Here is a 21,152-nt window from a genome sequence, read left to right as displayed (position 1 = left end):
CATTTCAAGTACATTCAGTTTCAAGAAATAAATATATTTAAGCCTATTCTAAACTTGACTATATATACATATATTTTCTTTTAAAATGGTTTAATGAACTAGGTTAAAGACGCAATTCAACATTTAGAGTAATGAAATAATAATAATACAGACTTAAATAGTGTCCTTTTTTATTTTATTTTTTTTTGTTGATTATAACCTTTAATATGTATTTACTTAATTATTTACCTTTCAATAAACAAAACAGCAAAGCGGAACTCTTGCATACGCTTTTTTTTCTCCCCTCAACATGCTTTAAACTTCTAATGCATGCAAATTCCCGCCGGATTTTAATTTCTGAATTGCACTAATGATGAGGTTTTTAATTTGTTCATTATCATTAGATTTTGCTTTAAATTCAGAATCTAAGTATGAGTTTTTGACATTCTCATAATATTGTAGAGTTTGTCTCAAAAGCGTAAAAACTAGATCATGTCGGAACTGGCTTTGTTTAAAAATAATATTGTTATTTAAACTATTATCCATGATTTCTTCATCACTATCATTCTTTTTGTAAATTTTGTCTTCTTCTTCTTCTTTCAACTTGTCTGCGTTTAAAGTATTAACAAGTTCCTTCATTGAAGAGAATATTTCCATATCATCTTTTCCAAATGTAAGTATGGTATTTGCATTATTATTATTATCATTTTTTAATTGAATAAGTTCTTGATGCAATAGTTCCATCTGTTCCATAATTTTTCCTACACTTAACATTATAGGAAATGGAGTATTTGAGTTTGTATCATTTTGAATGGTTGTACATATTGTTGAATCCATTGAGCTTAGTCTCAAAAAAGAGTCAATAGTTGTAGTAGGGGTAGTATCATCAACTTCAGCATTGTTTTCAAATTGTGAGAGTTCATCTTTTGTTAAATCAATTTCAACTGAGTTACTATTTAATGATTTAATATTAATATCATTTTCTAAAAACTGTTCATCACTCATTTGTTTCTCAGTATCATATTGTTCGCTATTAACTGCTATATGATTTGATTCAAACTCATGAGTAATATTTTGAATTTCTTCATCATCATCAGCATTTCTACTGATGTATTCAACAGAATCATAAATCAATTCATTACTAGGAATATAATTACAATTCATGGTTTTTCTCACAATATCATCGGAACTTTTCTTAAATGATAAAACAAATTTAGAACTTTTTCTTGGGAATTTATTTCCAACAATATTTCGTAATTTGTAATAATTATATACAATCTTTGATTTAATAGTACTTGAAGCAGAAATAAATCTTTTTGATACATATGAGCATTTTGTATTTAGTTTATAGGATGCTTTGTTTGAAACTTGACTAACTTTTCTTTGAATTTTAGCTTTTCTAGATGTAGAGATTATTCGAGTTTTACCAAATGATTTTAGTTTTGATAAACTTAAAGATGGTTTTGATTTTCCAATACTGCTACAGTTCGAAGTAAGCCTAGAGATACTTTTATTATCATCACTATTTCTAGACTCTTTTACTGAAGATATCTTTGTTTTGATTTTTGTTCCAATTTTTGAAATTGACTTTGTTAAATTAAAATATCCTTGTTTAGATTTATCCTTTATTTTCACCATTAATTCTTTAATCTTTTTTCTTTTGGATTCATTTTCAAATGGATTTTCACATTCATCTTCAATATCAGAAATCTCCTCCATTAATGACATTCCACACTCAATACTTGTTGTTCCTGCTCTAAATAATGGAAAATCTAATTTAGTTAGTTGATTTCTATTTATAACTTTATATTGTTCTTTAGTAGATAAACATAGACTCCTTCCACAACTTATTTCTGACATATTTGAGACTGTCAAATCTCCATTATCAAAAGATTCTGAATTCATTCTTTTCCTTCAGTTTTTATCTCAACTTGTACGGAGGAAAGTATTTATTAATCAAAAAAAATTCAAAATTAATTCGTTTTTTCTTTTCCTCCTAACTTCCTGTCTGAATGTTGCCTTTATTTTATTATATATATATTTATATATATATAATAAAATAAATATCGCTTTTTTCCTAGATCTTTATTTTCGTTTTCTTTCCTCCCCACGCCTTTCCCTTAAAATTGTTATCTTATAAACAATGATTTAATATTCTTGTAATCAAACCTTTAATCATAAATAATAATCAATCTTTATTTATTTCTGTCACTATTATTATGTTATTTTTTCCTTTTATTTCCTCTTTTTTTTCCCTTGAATTTTTTTTTTATTTTTTTACATTTGTGTGGATACCTAGCTGGCGCCACACGTGTGGCGGCCACGTGCCACGTAATTTTGCATGTAAAATAATGCATTCAGAATAATTTGAAAAAAAAATGAAATTAGTGAAGTGGAAGAAAAAAAATTAAAAATAATTTTAGTAATTATTATTAATATTAATAATATTATTATATTAGTTGTAGTAGAAATAGCAGTTGTTATTGCTTTTGTGAACTATTATTATTCCAAAAGTAAAATAAGTGCTGGACTTGTAGCCCGCCATTTCTCCTCCCACAATTCATCTTTCTCAAACCATCTTCAAATTACAAACCTATAAATTTAATGTGCCTATAGACGTAGAAACAATTTGAATAATTTCATATTCCATTCATTTACTCTTATTTAAATGGAAAACAAGAAAAGGTTTTAAGTTTATCTCTGAATTATATGTCTCACGTGTAAAATATACTAACGAAGAGTTTTCCTAAACTTAAAACAAACAATGAAAAAGAATAAAACCAAATTATTTATAACAAATATTCCTCAATATCACTTCAATAAACAATTCTAGTCTATCATTATCATAATAGAAGATGGATTATGAACGATAAGATCTCATTTAATTCGGTTTTAGTACAAATGATTGGTTCATCTAATCGAACATATCCTACCTCCCCCCCTAGCTCTTTTTTTCTAACTACTCTTTCTTTCCATATTTCTTCTATTTAAATATTAAATGAAAAAAAATAGATTCACAAATCAAAAAAGAAGACTTGCTTTATTTGGCTGGAGCAACATCACTTTGTTTTGGATCTGGAACTTTCCATCCTTCTGGAATTTCACCAAACGGATCAAGTCCGCATGGTCTTGGTAACCAACTGGTACCAACACACACTTTAAGACTGCTAGCACAGTTCTTCTCAAAGCATTTCTGGCATTTTGTATTACAAGTAGAAGTGAGACAGGCTGATTTACATTTCTTACCACCACAGGTTGCTGATTCCTTGTAGCACGAAACACATTGATCTGAGATCCTAAGTTCGTTTGGACCAAAAGATCTGCTTTGTATACACTTGGCTGTCTTACCTCCATTTCCAAGAGATGATCTTCCACAAACGATCACCAAATTCTGGAAAAATACGCTAGTTTCACCAAACAAAATTTCCAAATCTGTTGGATTTAAACAGTTACCAGTACTTTCTCTTGTTATTGTTGGTTCTGGAGTATTAAATGAGGTTTTGGAAAGAACTTCCATTAAACTCATAAAGTGCTCTTCTTTTTCATCTTTTTCATCTGATTTTGGATAGCTTTCTGAGATGGTCTTAGTAGTAGTACTTGTTGGTAAAGAACCATCTTCTTCTTCATTTGTTCCTTTTACGCTTCTTAAGTGTCCCCTGGCCATTTCACTTGTTGTTGGTTTTGTTGAACAAGCTGTTCCTGGAGTTTTTGTTTTTGTGGTTGTAATTAAATGAACATCACCATCATTACACCTTCCAAAATGTAAGGCAGTCAATCCCTCATTATCGCATTGAGCATTCTTAAATGTACATGGATTGGCGTAAGTCACACCATCATTTCCACAAATTGGATGGTATTCTCTTGTACATGGAGTCTTGCAATTTGGACCTCTTTCACGATCTAAAGGACCTGGGAGGCCTCTACCACCAACAGTAACATCGGGAGATTCAACATTTTCTTCAGTGGTGAGACATTTACCCCAATGAACAAATTCGAGGTTTGAATCTTCACATTGAGAATTTCTAAAGTGCGAGATATTTGTGTAAGTTTTTCCATCAGAACCACATATTGGTCTATAATCCATTGTCACAAATGGAGTGACACAATCTGGGCCTCTGACTCTGTCAAATGGACCCAATGGAAGTGTCTCAAATGGACCAGAATCCTTGGTAAATATGATTGCAGTGATTTTATCAGCATCATTACTGTCACAAACTCCCCAGTGGAGGAATTTAAGTTTCTCGTCATCGCATTGAGCATTTCTGAAGTAGCAATCGTTTGCATAAACGGTACCAGTACTTGAGCAAACTGGATTGTAATATTTAGAACATTCTTGTTTACAATTTGGACCTCTTTTCCTATCAAATGGACCTAAATCTGCCTTAATTACTTTTGGAGGATTCTTCTTATCTTCTTCACTATTGTAAACTCTGGCCATATAATGCTCCAAGGTAGAATCATCACACATCGCATTTAATAAATAACAAATATTTTTGTACTCCTTTCCATCACTACCGTAAACTGGTGAATCTAAACTACTGCATGGCTTCTTACAATTAGGCCCTCTGATTCTATAGAGATCATAGTTGTATTTATAAAACTCAGAGTTTAACTCACCAACTGGACTTAAATCCTTATGTTGTTCAGACTCATCACTACATTCTCCGAAATAAGCGAATTCGAGATTTGAATTATCACACTGAGCATTTCTGAATTCACATGGATTTGGATAAGTAATACCGTCTGTCCCACAAACTGGGTCAAACTCTCTAGTACATGGAGTTCTGCACTCTGGACCTCTAACTCTATCAAAAGGACCCAAAGGTTCACGTGCTTCTTCTGCATTAAACGTACGTCTCTCAACTACAACTGGAGCCTGGGATGGTTGAGCTGATGGTTGAGCTGGCTTGTTACATATACTCTTGCTGCATTTTCCCCAATGGAGGAATTCAAGATTCACATCATCACATTGTGCGTTCCTGAATTCGCATGGATTTGAATATGTCACTCTATTTGTTCCACAAACTGGGTTATATTCTTTAGTACAAGGTGTCTTACAACCTGGGCCTCTAACTCTGTCAAAAGGACCTAATGGAATCATATTCCCAAAGTATTCCTCATAACCTTCAAAACAGACTCCCCAGTATCTGAATTCAAGATTTTCATCATCGCACTGAGCATTTCTGAAATGGGAAACATTTTCGTAAGTCTTTCCGTTAGTACCACAAATTGGATAGTATTTGAAATCAACAAAAACTGTCTTACAGTCGGGACCTCTAACTCTGTCAAATGGACCCAATGGTTCCAATTCAAAAGGACCAGATTCTTCGATAAAGATGATTCCATTAATCTTATCAGCATCATTACTATTACAAACCCCCCAATGGAGGAATCCAAGCTTTTCATCATCACACTGAGCATTTCTGAAGTAGCATTCATTTGCATAAATGGTACCAGTACTTGAACAGATTGGATCATAGAACTTTGGACAATCTTGTTTACATTTTGGACCTCTTGGTCTATCCAAGGTTCCCAAATCTTCTCTCTTCTTTTTATTAGGTTGAGATTCTTCTGAAGTACATTCTCCCCAACGTTTGAATTCAAGATTTTCATCTTCACATTGACCATTTCTGAAGCTCGAGATATTTGAATAAGTCTTTCCATCTGAGCCACAAATCAAGTTTAATTCATAAGTTACATAAGGAGTGACACAGTCTGGACCTCTAATTCTATTAAATGGACCTAATGGAGGTCTTTCTATTGGTTCTTCTGGCTTAACTTCTGTGGTACATTCTCCCCAGTAAGCAAATTTCAAATTCTTATCATCACACTGAGCATTTCTGAATATTGAAGTATTGTCATAGGTTTTTCCGTCAGAACCACAAATTGGGTCAAGATCCAAAGTAACAAATGGAGTTTTACAATTTGGACCTCTGACTCTGTCAAATGGACCCAATGGAGGTCTTTCTGTTGATTCTTCTGGCTTAACTTCTGTGGTACATTCTCCCCAGTAAGCAAAGTTCAAATTCTCATCATCGCATTGAGCGTTTCTGAATATTGAAGTATTGTCATAGGTTTTTCCGTCAGAACCACAAATTGGGTCAAGATCCAAAGTAACAAATGGAGTTTTACAATTTGGACCTCTGACTCTATCAAATGGACCTAATGGAGGCCTTTCTGTTGATTCTTCTGGCTTAACTTCTGTGGGACATTCTCCCCAGTGGACGAAGTCCAAATTCTCATCATCGCATTGGGCGTTTCTGAAAAGTGCGACATTCGAGTAAGTTTTTCCATCAGAACCACATATTGGTCTATAATCTGCTGTAACGAATGGAGTTTTGCAATCTGGACCTCTAATTCTGTCGAATGGACCTAATGGAGAACCTTCCTGGAAGTCAACTATTGCCACTACAGTGGTAGTAGTGGTAGTAGTAGTAGTAGTGGTAGCGGTGGTAGTAGTGGTAGTGGAAATTGGAGATGGGACAATACCTTGTGGCAAATATGGACGTTTGGAGATGAGTTGTTCACGGCCCTTAACTGAACTTAGAGTTCCCTTGCATCTTCCCCAATGTTGGAACTCAAGGTTTTCATTATCGCACTGAGCATTTCTGAAGATAGAAACATTATCATATGTTTTTCCATCAGAACCACAAATTAGCTTTAAATCAAAAGTAACGAATGGAGTTTTGCAATCTGGACCTCTAATTCTGTCAAATGGACCTAATGGAGGAATACTCTCACCAACTCCTGTTACTTCTGCAGTAGTAGTAGTGGTTTTTTTTGAAGAACTAGTTGGGAAAATATATACTGGAGTTGTGCTGTTAACAGTAATATTACCTAAAGTATAATTATACTTGAATTTTTCAGCACATGCTGACAAACTAATGAGATACCCAGCCAAAATGGCAAAAATTAAGTTAGAAAAAACAATTCTCTCCATATTTTAATAATTATGTAAAAGAATTACTTTACTGATTAACAACTGTATTGTTTAAGTTATCCTTTTACGTTTATCCTCTAACCCGGTCATTTTTTAATTGTATTATTTAATTTAAGATTTTTTTGCCTTGCCTCTAATTTATTTAATTAATTGTCTATATTTATGTTATATATTAATAATCAGTACCGGCAAAAGCGCGCAAATTGTGGCGCTCATGTCGAGTATAATTTAAAATTTTAAACGAGTGAAGAAAAGAGTAATCGAGAGAATTAACACATGTAGGGGTTGACTTTATTGATGATAGTAAAACTTTTTTTTTCACACTTCTTCCTTTTTATTTACTCAATTGATAATAATAAATCTATATAATTAGTTTGGACAAAATCGGTTAATTTAGAGTGAAAAACAAGTCACTTTTTAACTCAGGGAAAAAGATTAGTCATATTATCAATTTTTATGACAAAATCTCATTAAAAACTAAATAAATATTTTGTAAAGACTAAATAATTGTAAAAATCCTAATTAAAACGATCTAAAAGAAAAATACTCTATCTATAGACAATTGTTTCTCTTTCCTTGAATGAGAATGATCGTGATATGTATTTAACGAACATAGAAATTAAGGTAGATAGTCTTCTCATCCTGAAAAAAGAAAGAACCATAATAAGAAGATTGAGAGGAAGAATATTACACAATTATTATACCCCTTGTAATTGCCTTTATGTTGTCGAATGAAAGTTTACTTGGGGTCATTTGCTTTAAAATGATCAGGGATTGGTTTGTGAGGATCTAGAGCACAAGGTAAAGGCATCCATGTAGTCCCTGCACATTCGTTAAGCTGTTTGGAACATTCTCTAATTGAACATTTCTGACACTTAGCAACACATGTGTTAAACAAGCACTGGGAGGCACAATGCTTAACTCCACAATGAGCAGTTTTTGCCCAGCAATCATTACATTGAGCTGATAATTTTAAACCATCAAAGCTAAGCTTTGAAATACACCTAAATGTATTCTTATAGCTCCCAAGAGCTTTCCTGGAGCATTTTGCAACAGCATTTTGGAATTCATCTCTGTGAGAACCAAAGATAATATTCACATCTGAAGCAAGTTTCACACAACCTCCAATTGAGGAGCTGTTAAAAGGAGCAACTGGAGTTACGACAGTAGTATTTTTCATAGAAGCTTCAAGCTTATCCCAGGAATCTGGAATAATTTCAGTTGTATTAGTATCCATATTCTCGAAAAGCTCCCTATTTTCTTCAGAATGTTCAAGATCTTTGATTAAATCAGTCAAATTCTTGCCTTGATCATACTCTCTTTTAATAATCTCCAAACTTTCAATGATAGACTCTTTTTCAGAAATATTCGTGTAGTTCTCATTCAAAATAATATTTGATGATCTGACATTTTGAATTAAAGTTGTTAGAGCTATAATGAATAACAATCTTAATGAAACCATTTTAATTTCTTTATTTTTTCTTCTTTAAAATTATATTAAAAACAATGATTATGAAAACGTTGTGTATAACAATTTAGATAAAAGTGCTGTTAACCACTTAACAATGTTCACAATTACTATTAGTTTCTAACCCACTTTTTTAATTATAAGTAAACTTGAAAGTTTTTTTTGCTCCTCGTTAATATTACAACTACAAATTTAGCCAAACAATTCCAGATATGAAATTAATTGGATCTGAACGCGTTACCAATAACATGGCAAATATCCATACATGTACTGTCCATATGTATATTTCTGTTATGTCTATTGGATATTTATTGGATAAAGTAACCATGTGGGGAAATTGCATGTAAATTAAAGTTGCCAAAAAATGGCGGGAACGTGCAAATTAATTATTAATTTACAAGGGAATAGTAAAACTAACCTCCTTTTCAATTATTAATATTACTAATAACATCAACACTACTAGGAGTAAATATTGAAAATAATTTCAAAATGTAGAATTTTAGAGAAGGCAAGTTAGATAGATAGAAATAGTATTAATGGACTTTTTTTTGAATATATAGTATAATAGTCACAAATTACATTTTTTTTCCTCTATTTCGTTTTAGAAATAATTCCAACAACTAAAAAGAGTATTCAAACAAATTATTAACAAACATTTGCTGGAAGAAAGGAAAATAATAATAAACTTTTCTACTATAAATACTTTACCGGAATTAAATCTTTAAATAATTTAGAGATAACGCGCCCATGGGACTGGCGCGCAGGCGTTGGGCGGCATGCGATCTAATGAATTAATAGATTCAGTATAGGAAATAGATCAGGAAATGAGGGAGAACTCATTCAGTGAAGGAGATTGAGTGATTAATTCTACAAGGGAATTATAAAATCAGTTTGTTAGGAAGAAAAGGAAGGTAGAGTTTAAGAGACTGAAATAATAGGTTCTGCCAGGAAACTATTTAGGGAAAATAGGGGATATAATAGGAAGACAAGTCGAAGAATATATCATCTTATAGTAAATATATATAGTACACATTATTAGCAAAGAATGAAGGCAATTTTTGCTAGCAGAGCCAAGTTGGCATGGCTTTGTATCTTTTTAGTACTCTTATTCTTGACTATTAATCAAACTTTGGGATCAAGCCAAAAAAAGGCTGTAGATCAATCCACACAAACAGGTTCTGGTAATAATGAAAGTAGTATGACTGAGGAGGCAGATTCTAGTGAGAGAGAAAATGAGCAATCTCCAGATATTTCTATTGCTTTGATGGATTCAAGTGGAAACTTTCCAGCACCAAAGGAATATTCTCAAGCTGATCAAGGAACGAGCACTGAAAGCCATAAAGTGGTTATTCCAAAAGCACCAAAGTTCCAAGGTGAAATTGAGGAAGTTTCAGAGGGAGAAGGTGTTATTTCTCCATTTGATAAACAAACAAGTACTGATGATTTGGAATTTGTTCAATTTGAGAAAATTAAGGAAGAACCATACATTTACACTATGCCAATTGATTCTGAAAAAGCCAAGGCTTAGAGATATTAAACAGTTACAATACACTGTTGAGCCAGAAGTAAGCCTTGACGAATATGAAATCGGAAAAGATGTTGCTAAAGATAGTGAACTTTATTATTCATATAAAGAAAAAGTTGCTAATGAAAAGAAGGTACTTTCTGAAGTACTCAAAGTAGTTTCTGATGCTGAGAAGTATCGTAAATCCATTGATGATAACATTAAGTCTTTAATTTTGTCAGTTAACCAAATTAAAGATGCCATTGCTCAACATGAAGAACAATTACTAAATATGCAAAAGTCTGGAACTGTTCCAAATGTCTCAATTGTTGCTCAAGAAGATGAAATTGCAAGACTTAAATTAAGATATCAAGAGGCTTATGGGCACTTCATGTCTGAGAAGAGAAAGAGAGACAGTGCTATTGACCTTGTATTTAAGGCAAAAAAGCAACAACTTAACATTGAAGAGAGAATTAAACGTACTGATGAGAAGATTAAGCTTCTTGAATCTCAGTTGGATATTCATGAAGATTCTAGTATTCCAGTTGAACCATTGGAAATACTCAAAGAGCCAGAAGTTGAGGTTAAGCAGAGTTATATCCAGGATGATTTATCTCTTGCATCAAGACGTTCTGATATCGATATGAATCCAAACAGTTATGACGCTTCACATGGTTTGGAAGCAGAAGAGTCTACTGGTGCTCCAGAGGAATCTCCAGTATCTCCAGATATTTCAGTTGAAAAACCAGTTAAGACACCCGAAACTTTGTCTATTCCTGAACTTTCTGCTATTACACCAAAAGATGTATCAATTAGTACAATTGCAACAGACACTACTACCATCACAACTACACAAATGCCTACATCTTCCAAATTCCAGAGATTCGATATCACCAAGTTCATTAAATCTGCTCTCTCTAGCTATTTCACTGATCAAGCTCAGCTCAATCAATATGCTTCAAGCGTTACATCCAAGATCAATTTGATCAATTTTGCAATGAGTTGTATCTTTGAGATAGATTTACTATTTAAACAACTGAACCTAAGAAATGCTTCTTCTTATAACTCATCTGATGCCATTAAGGTTTGCAGACAAGTATGGAGAGAGTCATATACTGAAATGGTTAGATTCTACAAGACATTTACTCCATCTACTTTAAGAGCAATCTTCAAACTTTCAATCCAAGCAGATCAGGAAGCTGTTTCAGTACTCACCAATTACTACGTTGAAGAACAATTTGCCACTATTGCTAAACATGTTGATGGAACATCACTTGCAACATGCAAATCTGTTGTTTCTCAACTCTTTAAATCTGCTGATTTCCAAGAATCTCTTATTGATTCAATCTGTCAGAAATATTCATATTACATGAATGAATACTCTGAACTCATTTCCAATAGAGATCAATTAAAGCTATTTGCTGCAAAGCTTGCTGTATTTGGCTCAGCTCCATATTCTTATGATTCTGCTCCTTTCTCAAGCTCTAATGATTTGGATCAGATGATTTCTGAATTTGACTACAGTTCTCTTACTTCAGCTTCATCATTCTATGCTCAATGTCTTAAGATATTCTCCTCCAGTTATGGTCCAGAAAGCATTTATGGTCTCAGCAATAATGCAGTACAAAGCGTTTGTACTTCAGCTCAGGCTGCATTCAATAAGGCAATGCCACATGGAGTAGATGTTGTTATCTTTTCATCAAAATTGTTCCCAATTGATTTAATTCCATTATTGTCAGGAGCTACAACCATTTCATTCTATGGTTTAACTCTAACAGGAACAACTACTGAAATTCTTCTTCCAAAAGATGTCTCAGCAAGTCCACATGCATCTTTACCACCACAAAGTGTTTCAGATCTTTCTCCAGCACTTCAGATTTCTCTACAGGTTCTTGATGAACAATCAAAGACTCAAAAGTTCCTTCAAGAACAGCAACAAAGTATTAGTAAGATTTTAGAGAATCCACTTTCTGCTTCTGATATGCACAAAATAGTTGGTGTTATTAAACAGCTAAATGATAAACAAAAGGCTGTAGAACAGGAAATTATAGCTGCTTCTCCAATTCAACAAATCCAAAGAATCTTAATTGCAGTTCCAGAGTCCAAGACAACCTTAGAAATGTCAGCTGAAGCTTCAATTGAAGTTTCTGTTGCAGGTATATTCGTTGATAGAGTTTCAAGTCAGCAAAATGCACTCTCTTCACAGATTGCTCAGTTAGAAAGCATTTTAAGAAGTCCTTCACTCTCTCAAGAAGATAGATCTCTCACAAAAGAGATTCTTAAGGACACTGAGAACAGAAGATCTGAATTAGCTTCACAACTTGAGGATGCTATTTCTTCAATTCCTGCATCTATTTCAGGAGTCACAGATTCACCATCAATTTCATTATCTTCATCAATTTCAATCTCTCCATCATCAACTGACAAAACCGCTTTTGATTCATCAATTACTGAGCTCAAGACTTTATACATGGATATCTCAAATTCTAACAAGGAATGTCAGAGATTAGTTCAAAATATTAGTTCAACTCCAATTAGTGATTCTTCTATTAAAAATGATTTTGAATCTTTAACAAAGAAGGTTCAGAAGGTATCTTCCAAGCTTTCTAAGATTAACAAGAAGCTTCAGCAACCAAACATCTCATTCAAGTCAAAGTCTGAAATTGAAGAATTTAAGAAGATTCTTCAAAAGCTTCTCCATGTTTCACGTCAATTAACTGAGAAACTTAAATCTGTGGATAGAAACATCTCAGGAAATTCTCAGACAATGAATGCTACTCCATCATTATCCCTTTCTCCAATTCTCACACAATCAACTCTTTCTAAAACTCCTCTTCCAAGCAGTACTTCAAAGATTTCATCTCTTCTCGTTAGAATTCAACATGTGCAAAGCCAAATCGAGAAGTACTTGTCTGCTCTTAAGGAAAGAAGGCTCCAAAAGAATGAGAGGAAAGCTTTGAAGAAGTACTTTGCTGATGTTGAGCCTAGACTTAGCGTTCTTTATAAGCTTTTGGTCAAGATTTCGTCTACTCATAACCAAGTTCAATTGGCAGATTTTGCTTTAAGATACTTTGATCAGATTATGGAAGTTTACAGTACACAAAAGTTACTCCTCAAGAATTACTTGACTTACTCAAAAAGATCAGAGACTTCAGCTGATGGTATTAAGATCAATAGTATGGTTTCTGATATTGCTGAGAAGCAGTCTACTATTGAAAAGATGTTTTCTGATACTGGTTCAAAGAAGGGTGTTATATCACAAAAGGACAATTCTATCTCTGAATTCAATTCTGTATCATCTCCTTCATCAATTGTTGAGCCAGAGGTTCTTACAAAACCAGCTCCTGGTCATCAGAAGTCAAAGAAGCTTGTTCTTCCACCTATTCCATATTTCAGAAGACCAGCAATTTCAAGATCAAGAATTAACTATTCCAATGTAAGAAGAGATGAAAGAGGAGTTCCAATAACTTCTGGTCCAGTTGTAGGTTCAAAGGTTGGAGAAAAAGCTTTGGATTATGTTGAGAGAGCATTAGTTAGACAAAAGACTCCAGGTTTATATCCTGAAGGATATGTTGTTCCAGGAAGTGCAGCAAGAAAGCCAGTAAGATCTTCCAAAGGTCAAAAGACCGAGGTTTCCAGTTCAATTAAGCCTCAAAACAGAGATGTATTTTGTACTAGAATGGGATATTCTTCAATGACTATTAGAGGTAACCAAATTGCCTTCAGACTTTATATGAAGTCAACAAAGATTCTTCCAAGAAGTTCTGTCAGTACAATGGATAGAAGAAATGCATGTGATATTTCATCATCAATTCAAGAAACAAAGACAGCAAAGGAATGTGCTAGAATTCTCTATCCAACATTACTTAGACTTGGTTACACAGTTTCACAAAGCAGAGTAGGGAAAGTTTGTGTTGCTATAGGTATTGATGGAAAGGTAGAAGGATGTTCTTCTTTGATGAGCTACAGAACCTCTTCTCCTTATGCATTTTCTCCACTTGAGGAAGAAAGAGCTAATAAATTATATTCAATTCTTCACAAACTTCAGACTGTTGGAACTATTCCACAATCATCCATTCCATTCCACTTAGTTTGCCATGTATTTGAATCTATGAAGGCTTCTTTACAGAAGAATGAGACATTCTCATCCTTCTTTGCTTATGAGTGCTCATCAGCATTTGAGCAACAAGCTTCTCATGATGGTCATCCATTTACTACTAATCAAAGTAATGCAATTCTCAAGGCTTGTGAGGAGTCAGGTTTTCCTTCTTCCAGTTAAGAAAGAGGTAAAGCAAGTTTAGATCAAATATGATAACAATTTATACATTTTTTTTATTACTCTTTATTTATACTGGTTTAATTTTCACCAGAATTTATGAGATTAGTTAGATTGAAAGAGAAAGAAAGAGAGAAAGAATAATGTGTAACATTGTGATTATTTGATTTCTTTAAGATTATACTTAAACTAATGGTAACAAGAATACACAGTACAAAAAAGACATCAGCAAATCCGTTTGATCATTCGAGTTTTTATTAGTATTATTACGGTTTTGTCATCACATAAGATGATTGATTATACCCAACCTATATCTTAATACAGAACAGCTTGAGCCACCTTAAGGGGTGTATTTATCATTAAAGTTAAGGCCAAGTATTCCTTCAGAGTTTCTTTTGTTTCCAATAAACACTAATTTAAACAAACAAAAAATACACAGGGTTCTAAGAGTGAGGAAAGGCTTATTGAGGAAGATAGTTTGTTTGGTTTCTTTGACTTTTCGTCGATTTTATGGTGTTCTAGATAATATTAAACTCCATTAACGGAAATTATACTTATCATTTCCTTGTAATTTTTCAGTCCTCATATTAATATATAATATTTTGGATTTGTTGGAATATTGGGGTTTTCCATTATAAATGTTCATCAATCTAATGAATGATTTATGCTATGAGGTTGAGTTACCAGTTGATAATGATTATTATATTTTAGAGAAGAGTTAAAGAAAGAATGATAAACAAAATCTCAAAATATGAAGAGAGATGAATAAAAAGAGGTTTTATATATTGGTGGGTGGTATATTGTAATTATAGGATTTCAAATTCTATACAATATATTGTAGATAGCGGGGATATGTATATATATATTTAATTACCAGAAGTTATTAAATTCTTGATTTTTCTTACCATTTAGAAATAATTAATGGTATTCCTACAAGAGTTTTTAAAACTTTCTTCTTTTTCTTGCCAGAGAGGTAGAAAAAAGATTGAAAAGTAAATTATTTCAAATGTTATATATGTATTTATGCCACTATTATATTCCATCACTATTAAATGATGACTCAAGTATTTCCTCTTTATTCTTGAAAAAAAAGTAAGCAGCTGGCTTACAAAGGGGGAGGGGAGAGAGACAATATAAGATAAATTACTTTTGGGGAAACAGATATTTTCACTCGTTAGCCTTTTTGTACCAAGTGTTTATTTTCTGGGTATTAGAAACTATGATGCTTTTATACTCAGTTATGAGTTAATAAGAATAGGAGCTCAGTGATTAATGAGAGGAATCATTAAAAAAAAATAGCACCTTAATTATTATTTAGATTATTATCTTTTTTTGTGTTTTCCATTTTGATTATAGATATCGTGTGGATGGTTGCATGCAAATATAAATATAATCTTAGAAAGGAATTCTCCCGCCATTACATGCATTTCTGAGTTTTGAAGAAGTTGTGATTTTAAAGAAATTAGGTTTTTGGAGAAATTAAGTTTTTAGACAAATTATTTGATTGTTTTTAGGTTTTTTTAAGTATTATATGTGATAGTTTATATTAAAGTCTAGAAAGTAGATGGGAAAGTTGGAAGAGTGTAAGAGGCGACTTTTTTTTTAATATATTTTTTCTTTTCCCTTTTCTTGATATTTAAAAAAACATATTTTAAAAACAAAGTGGTATTTGTAGAGAATATTTTAAAATTGTTTTCCAAATATTTTTCTTTTTTGGGAAAAAGTTGTTTAAAGTAAGGAAAATTTAAATAGAAATATACGAGGGAAGAGAGGAGAGGAATGAAGTGGGGGTGGTGGTGAAATAGAGAGGGAAATAGAAGAATTCTATAATTTAGACTTTTTGGGAATATCTATTAATTTTAAATGGAATATTAATTTTTATTATTCATGCACATGCATGCATTCCGATACCATAGTAAATTTTTTTTACATACCGGAGTTTGGCGGTAATTTTGTGATTAGTATTTATATAAAAAAAAGATCTTAATATAAATAAAAATTGTAATAGAAGAAGATAAAGAAAAAAAAAGAAAGATAACAACAAATCAGTGTGATTTCTTTCAAATAATAGAGAGGAGATAAGAAAAGAGTTTGAAGGAAGTTATTATTTTACTTTTTTTTTTTTTATTAACAAAATTTTAAAATTTGATTTAGTATATTAATAATAAAATAATAACAAGTGTGATATATATATATTAAAGATGAGCATTTTAGAGTTAATAAAATATTGATGATGAAATTAATATTAATAAATTTTTTGTTAAAATGGATTATATTCTCTTATATAGTAATAAATAATATAAATGGGATTAAATCAATAAATACTAGTAATTCAGTTTTTCCATATTCAGAACAAAGAAACATATTTACAGATAGTTTAATGTTATTTGTTGTGGATCATCTTGAATGTATAGAAAAGGCAAAAAAAGATATAATAGAAAAATTTAATAATGATACAAAATTACAAAGTATAGGATTATATAGAAGAATAAGAGTAGAATTAAGAAAGAAGGAAGATGTAAAGTTTATTAAAGAAGTTAGTAAAATGCGTCCATTTAGTGGTTTATTTCCAGTTTTAGTTGGTGAAGTAATTGATAATTCAATAAATTATTGTATATATAAATATGTTGATATAAATATGTGGTCAGGTTTTAAATATGGAAAAAAACTTCCAAAAGAGTTAATAAAGGATTTGGATAAAGATTTGTTAGAAAATAATACAATAAGTATTCTTTTATTTAAAGGGGTTTGGTATATATATGAAGGAAAAGGATATTATTCACCAATTAGAATAGGTGAGAATATGCAACATATTGGTATATTTTCATATTCTGGTATAATAAGTAGTTTACATTATATATTTATAAGAGAAGAATATAGAGAAAAGTCAATAATAGATAATTTAGGATTACATAGAAAGAAGAAGATTGATATAGATCAAAATAAGATGGAATTATTAAGACAAGAGTTTATATTTAGAAGATCATTAATGAATACAATGAATAAAGAACAAGATGAAAGAATGGATATGGATGCTAGACAGATGGTTATTCTTAGAGATAAGATTAATAATGATTTGAAAATGGAAGCAGTTAGGAATGGTGGAAAATCATCTGTAGATTCACAAGAAAATTGTTTAAATTGTAATGATATATTTAAATGCCCAAATTGTGATTTGGAGATTTTTCCTTCGGAAAATGAAATAGAATTTAATTCTTTAGCAATTTTAAAAAATAGAGGATTTTGGTATGAGGATACAGTGAGTAGTAGTAATACAAGATTTCAAATTAATTTACCATTTTATGATAAGATGGATCTTGAAAAGTATAATATTTATTGTAATAGTAATTCTTTTTCTACTAATGATAAAATTGGGAGAGATAATGGATTAAAAAAAGAAGTCATATCTCTATCAACTGAGGATATTTCACCAATTTTTGATTCAGATATTGATGTTGAGGATCATTATTATAACAATGAAAATGATTTATCTTATGGATTGACTTCTTTGAAAGATTCAGGAATAAATCAAAGTAATTTTTCTTCTTCAAAGTCATCATCATTGGGTATTGCTAATTCTCAAGATTCACATCAAGAATTATTTTCTTTGGCATCTCAAAATTCTCCAAATTCTAAAGATTCTCATTCTAATAGTTTTTCAAAATTAAATTCTCAGATATCTTCTTCCACTTTTATTTTAGAACCATCAAAGCCAATTATAAATAATAAATTTGATATTTCTAATCCAGACTCAAAAGATAGTAAAAAATCTTTAAAGCGTCTTCCAAGACCTCTTGGAGGATCTCAATTGACTTCAGTAGATAATTCATTTGTTGATTTGAGTCTTTCTCAGAAAGCAGCTTCTCCAGTTATAGCTCATGTAGAACCTTCAAGGGATTTGAGTTTTTCACAGACAGTGGTTTCCCCAATTTCAGTTCCAGCCTCGGCTCCAGCTCCAGCTCCAGCTCCAGCTTCGGCTCCTGGTTTATATATATCTCAAGTAGAACCTTCAAGGGATCCGAGTCTTTCACAGACAGTGGTTTCTTCAACTTCGGTTCCAGCTTCGGTTCCAGCTTCAGCTTCAGTTTCGGCTCCTGGTTTATATATACCTCAAGTAGAACCTTCAAGGGATCCGAGTCTTTCACAAATAGTGGTTTCCCCAACTTCAGTTCCAGCTTCGGTTCCAACCTCAGCTCCTGGTTCATATATATCTCAAGTAGAACCTTCAAGGGATCCGAGTCTTTCACAGACAGTGGTTTCCCCAACTTCAGTTCCAACTTCGGCTCTAGCTTCAGCTTCGGCTCCAGTTCCAGCTCCAGTTCCAGCTCCAGCTCCAGTTCCAGCCCCAACTCCAAGCTTAACTACATATCCAACTCCAGTTCCTTATCCAGTTCCAGGCCCAACCTTAGCTCCAACTACATTGACTTATCCAGCACATCCAATGACACCTCCATATCCAATTCCAACCCCTTTCGCTTATCCAGCTCCAGCTCCATATCCATATCTATATCCTTACCCATACCATTTAACTCCTTTTCCATATTCTCCAGTTCCTTTTCCATATCCAGCTCAAAATTCTTCTTTAACTCCAATTCCAAATCAAACACAGTATTCAACAAACAATACAACCAATGGAATTACTTTAGAACCAAATTCCAATAAAAAAGCCACAGAAAGATCAAAGTCACAAAATCCAGATCAAAGTTCAGAAATGAGTCATTCAAAGAAACAAGATTTCTCTCCAAGTTATAGAGAATTATCTATTATATCTTCAAGAAAAGAAAAAAAAAGGCCAAAATCAGGATCAAAGTCAAGATCAAAGTCAAGATCAAGATCAAGATCTCAAAACAGCAAGGAAAAACAAAAATTCCAAAATAAGAAGAATGTCAAAAAAAAAAGTCAAAATTCACCAAATTCAAAACAATCTTTCTTGGAAAAGAGAGATCAGAAAAGAAAAAGAAGATCTGAAAGTGAATATAGCCAATATAATTCAAAACTTAGATCAAAATCTGAGACAGTACAAATTACTTCCGAAAAGCATGGCCATAATCTTGAAATTCAAGTCCCAACAATTAAAGTTAAATTCATGATTGATGAAGAAAGAATGATTCAAGACTTGATTAAAACCAAACAAAAAGAAAATTTTGATTCAATTTATCAATCTATTTCCTTTAATCAACAAATTCAAGAATTCATAGAATTTGAATCTTTTTGGAGCAATAGAAAGCGCAGTATAATTAATTTAACAAATAATACATATATATATAACCTTTAATATTGTATATTCTTCATCTTGTAAAGTACTATATAAGATGATTGTGAAGAAAAAGAAAAGTATAAAGAATGAAGATTGAGAAAGAGGATAGGGAAACAAAGCAAATGGATGAAGGAGATAAAACAGGAAAAATGAGAAAAAAAGGATATATTCTTTAGTTTTTAATCAAAAATTAACTACAGCTTTGATAAAACATTTGATTATAAACATTATAAAGAAAGAAAACCTTCCACTAAAATTCTTCTTCATCCATTTCATATAAAGCATCTTTTATGGCTTGATCTGGATTCATTAATTTCTTTTCTAACAAATCTTCAGGATTTGAAATACATTCTATCCAATTAAATAGAGATTTTTTATTCACTTTAAAAGTACCATAAATAAAATCAGTGTTATTCCCAGATTGAAAACTTGAACTACCACTACAAAAAGCTCTAATAACTTTTCTTTCTATTTGTATTTTTTGATCTTTCATCTTTAATTTACATGCAATTATTCCTATAATGGAATATTCCAATACTTGAAAGATTTTACCATCAAATAATCGATTTATTACACATTCAATTATATTGGATTGTTTCTCATTAACTTTATAAATTATCTTTGAACTTTTATTTTCAAGTTTTAAGTAATTTGTTTCAAATAATGTATTATTAAATGAAATCTTCTGATCTTGGGGAATTATTGGAAATTTATAAGGAATTCCTTTATAATCTGGAAACTTTTTTGCACATAATTGAACCAAAAACGTATCTTCTTCTTTTAAAAGAATTATTGGAAGTGGTAGAAATGGATAAGCCAGCTGAACCTGTCCATAACAATAAGATAATATTGGCAGCTCTTTTTTAGAGCTCATTTTTTCCCCACAAATCAAAGTTCCTAATATCTGACAAAAATTATTTTCAATATATAATAGTTAATTAATTAAACTAAAATAATTTTGTTTTTTCTTTAATTTATTAAAACTTACCTCTCCTCTATTTACAAGCATTGGTAAAGTTGTATTATTAAACCTATACTTGAAACCACAAGACAAAAACTTAGTATCTTTATCATTTATTTTCAAATAGTAAGATAATTGAAATTTATTATTAATATATAAATTATTAATTTCCACTCTATAATTATTATTTTCTCCTTGAGTTTTATAATTAAAATTTCTTAAACTAGGAACTCTATTTTCTCCAAATGGTTTCATTTTTAAAGGAATACCCAATTCTCTTATTAATATTTCCTTATCATCATTCAAATCAATCCCTTCAATTCTTTTTATTATTAAAAACCAATTTAAAAAAAAAATTAACGATAATACTTTTTTTAATAACATATACATTCTTTATATTTAACATAATATAACTTTACCAAATTCTTGCATTAAATTTGACTAACTTGAGATTAATATGTATTATATTTCTAGTTTCTAATTTCTAGGTTCTAATTTCTTATTTCTAATTTTTCATCTTAAATGATAATAAACTAAAGTTTTCATAATTATGAATTTGTGTGGGGGTGGGTGGTAGGCAAAAAAATTAAAAAAAAATGCAAATGCACCGGTATAGGAAAAATAGTGCACCGGTATAGAAATTTGGTTTGCTATGCCGTTAAATTTTATTTTTTTGCATGAGGTAAAAAATAAATAGAATAAAAATATTTAGAAAAAAAGAAGAAAATATGAATATTTATTACAAAACTTACTTATTTGAGTAAAGT

At 31.3% G+C, this 21,152-nt stretch overlaps 7 protein-coding genes across 7 annotated transcripts; 2 read left to right on the top strand and 5 right to left on the bottom strand.

Moving 5' to 3' along the window:
- Positions 1-294: 294 nt before the first annotated feature.
- On the bottom strand, positions 295-1,884 carry Chro.40407 (hypothetical protein). Its single annotated transcript, XM_662207.1, has 1 exon — positions 295-1,884. The coding sequence occupies one exon, from the start codon at positions 1,882-1,884 to the stop codon at positions 295-297; it is 1,590 nt and encodes a 529-aa protein (XP_667299.1).
- Positions 1,885-3,019: 1,135 nt separating this feature from the next.
- Chro.40405 (T13C2.5) lies at positions 3,020-6,919 on the bottom strand. The annotated part of the gene is made up of 1 exon (XM_662206.1): positions 3,020-6,919. The coding sequence occupies one exon, from the start codon at positions 6,917-6,919 to the stop codon at positions 3,020-3,022; it is 3,900 nt and encodes a 1,299-aa protein (XP_667298.1).
- Positions 6,920-7,658: 739 nt separating this feature from the next.
- Positions 7,659-8,381, bottom strand: Chro.40404 (hypothetical protein). Its single annotated transcript, XM_662205.1, has 1 exon — positions 7,659-8,381. The coding sequence occupies one exon, from the start codon at positions 8,379-8,381 to the stop codon at positions 7,659-7,661; it is 723 nt and encodes a 240-aa protein (XP_667297.1).
- A 1,445-nt stretch (positions 8,382-9,826) lies between these two features.
- Positions 9,827-14,170, top strand: Chro.40403 (hypothetical protein). Its single annotated transcript, XM_662204.1, has 1 exon — positions 9,827-14,170. The coding sequence occupies one exon, from the start codon at positions 9,827-9,829 to the stop codon at positions 14,168-14,170; it is 4,344 nt and encodes a 1,447-aa protein (XP_667296.1).
- Positions 14,171-16,397: 2,227 nt separating this feature from the next.
- Chro.40402 (hypothetical protein) lies at positions 16,398-19,442 on the top strand. The annotated part of the gene is made up of 1 exon (XM_662203.1): positions 16,398-19,442. The coding sequence occupies one exon, from the start codon at positions 16,398-16,400 to the stop codon at positions 19,440-19,442; it is 3,045 nt and encodes a 1,014-aa protein (XP_667295.1).
- Positions 19,443-19,674: 232 nt separating this feature from the next.
- Positions 19,675-20,298, bottom strand: Chro.40401 (hypothetical protein). Its single annotated transcript, XM_662202.1, has 1 exon — positions 19,675-20,298. The coding sequence occupies one exon, from the start codon at positions 20,296-20,298 to the stop codon at positions 19,675-19,677; it is 624 nt and encodes a 207-aa protein (XP_667294.1).
- A 60-nt stretch (positions 20,299-20,358) lies between these two features.
- On the bottom strand, positions 20,359-20,775 carry Chro.40400 (hypothetical protein). Its single annotated transcript, XM_662201.1, has 1 exon — positions 20,359-20,775. One exon carries the CDS (start codon positions 20,773-20,775, stop codon positions 20,359-20,361), a length of 417 nt encoding a protein of 138 aa, XP_667293.1.
- Positions 20,776-21,152: the final 377 nt, after the last annotated feature.

The sequence above is a fragment of the Cryptosporidium hominis genome, assembly GCF_000006425.1.
Source record: "Cryptosporidium hominis TU502 chromosome 4 CHRO014140, whole genome shotgun sequence".
NCBI lineage: Eukaryota > Apicomplexa > Conoidasida > Eucoccidiorida > Cryptosporidiidae > Cryptosporidium > Cryptosporidium hominis.
This window is presented reverse-complemented; position numbering and strand designations above follow the sequence as displayed.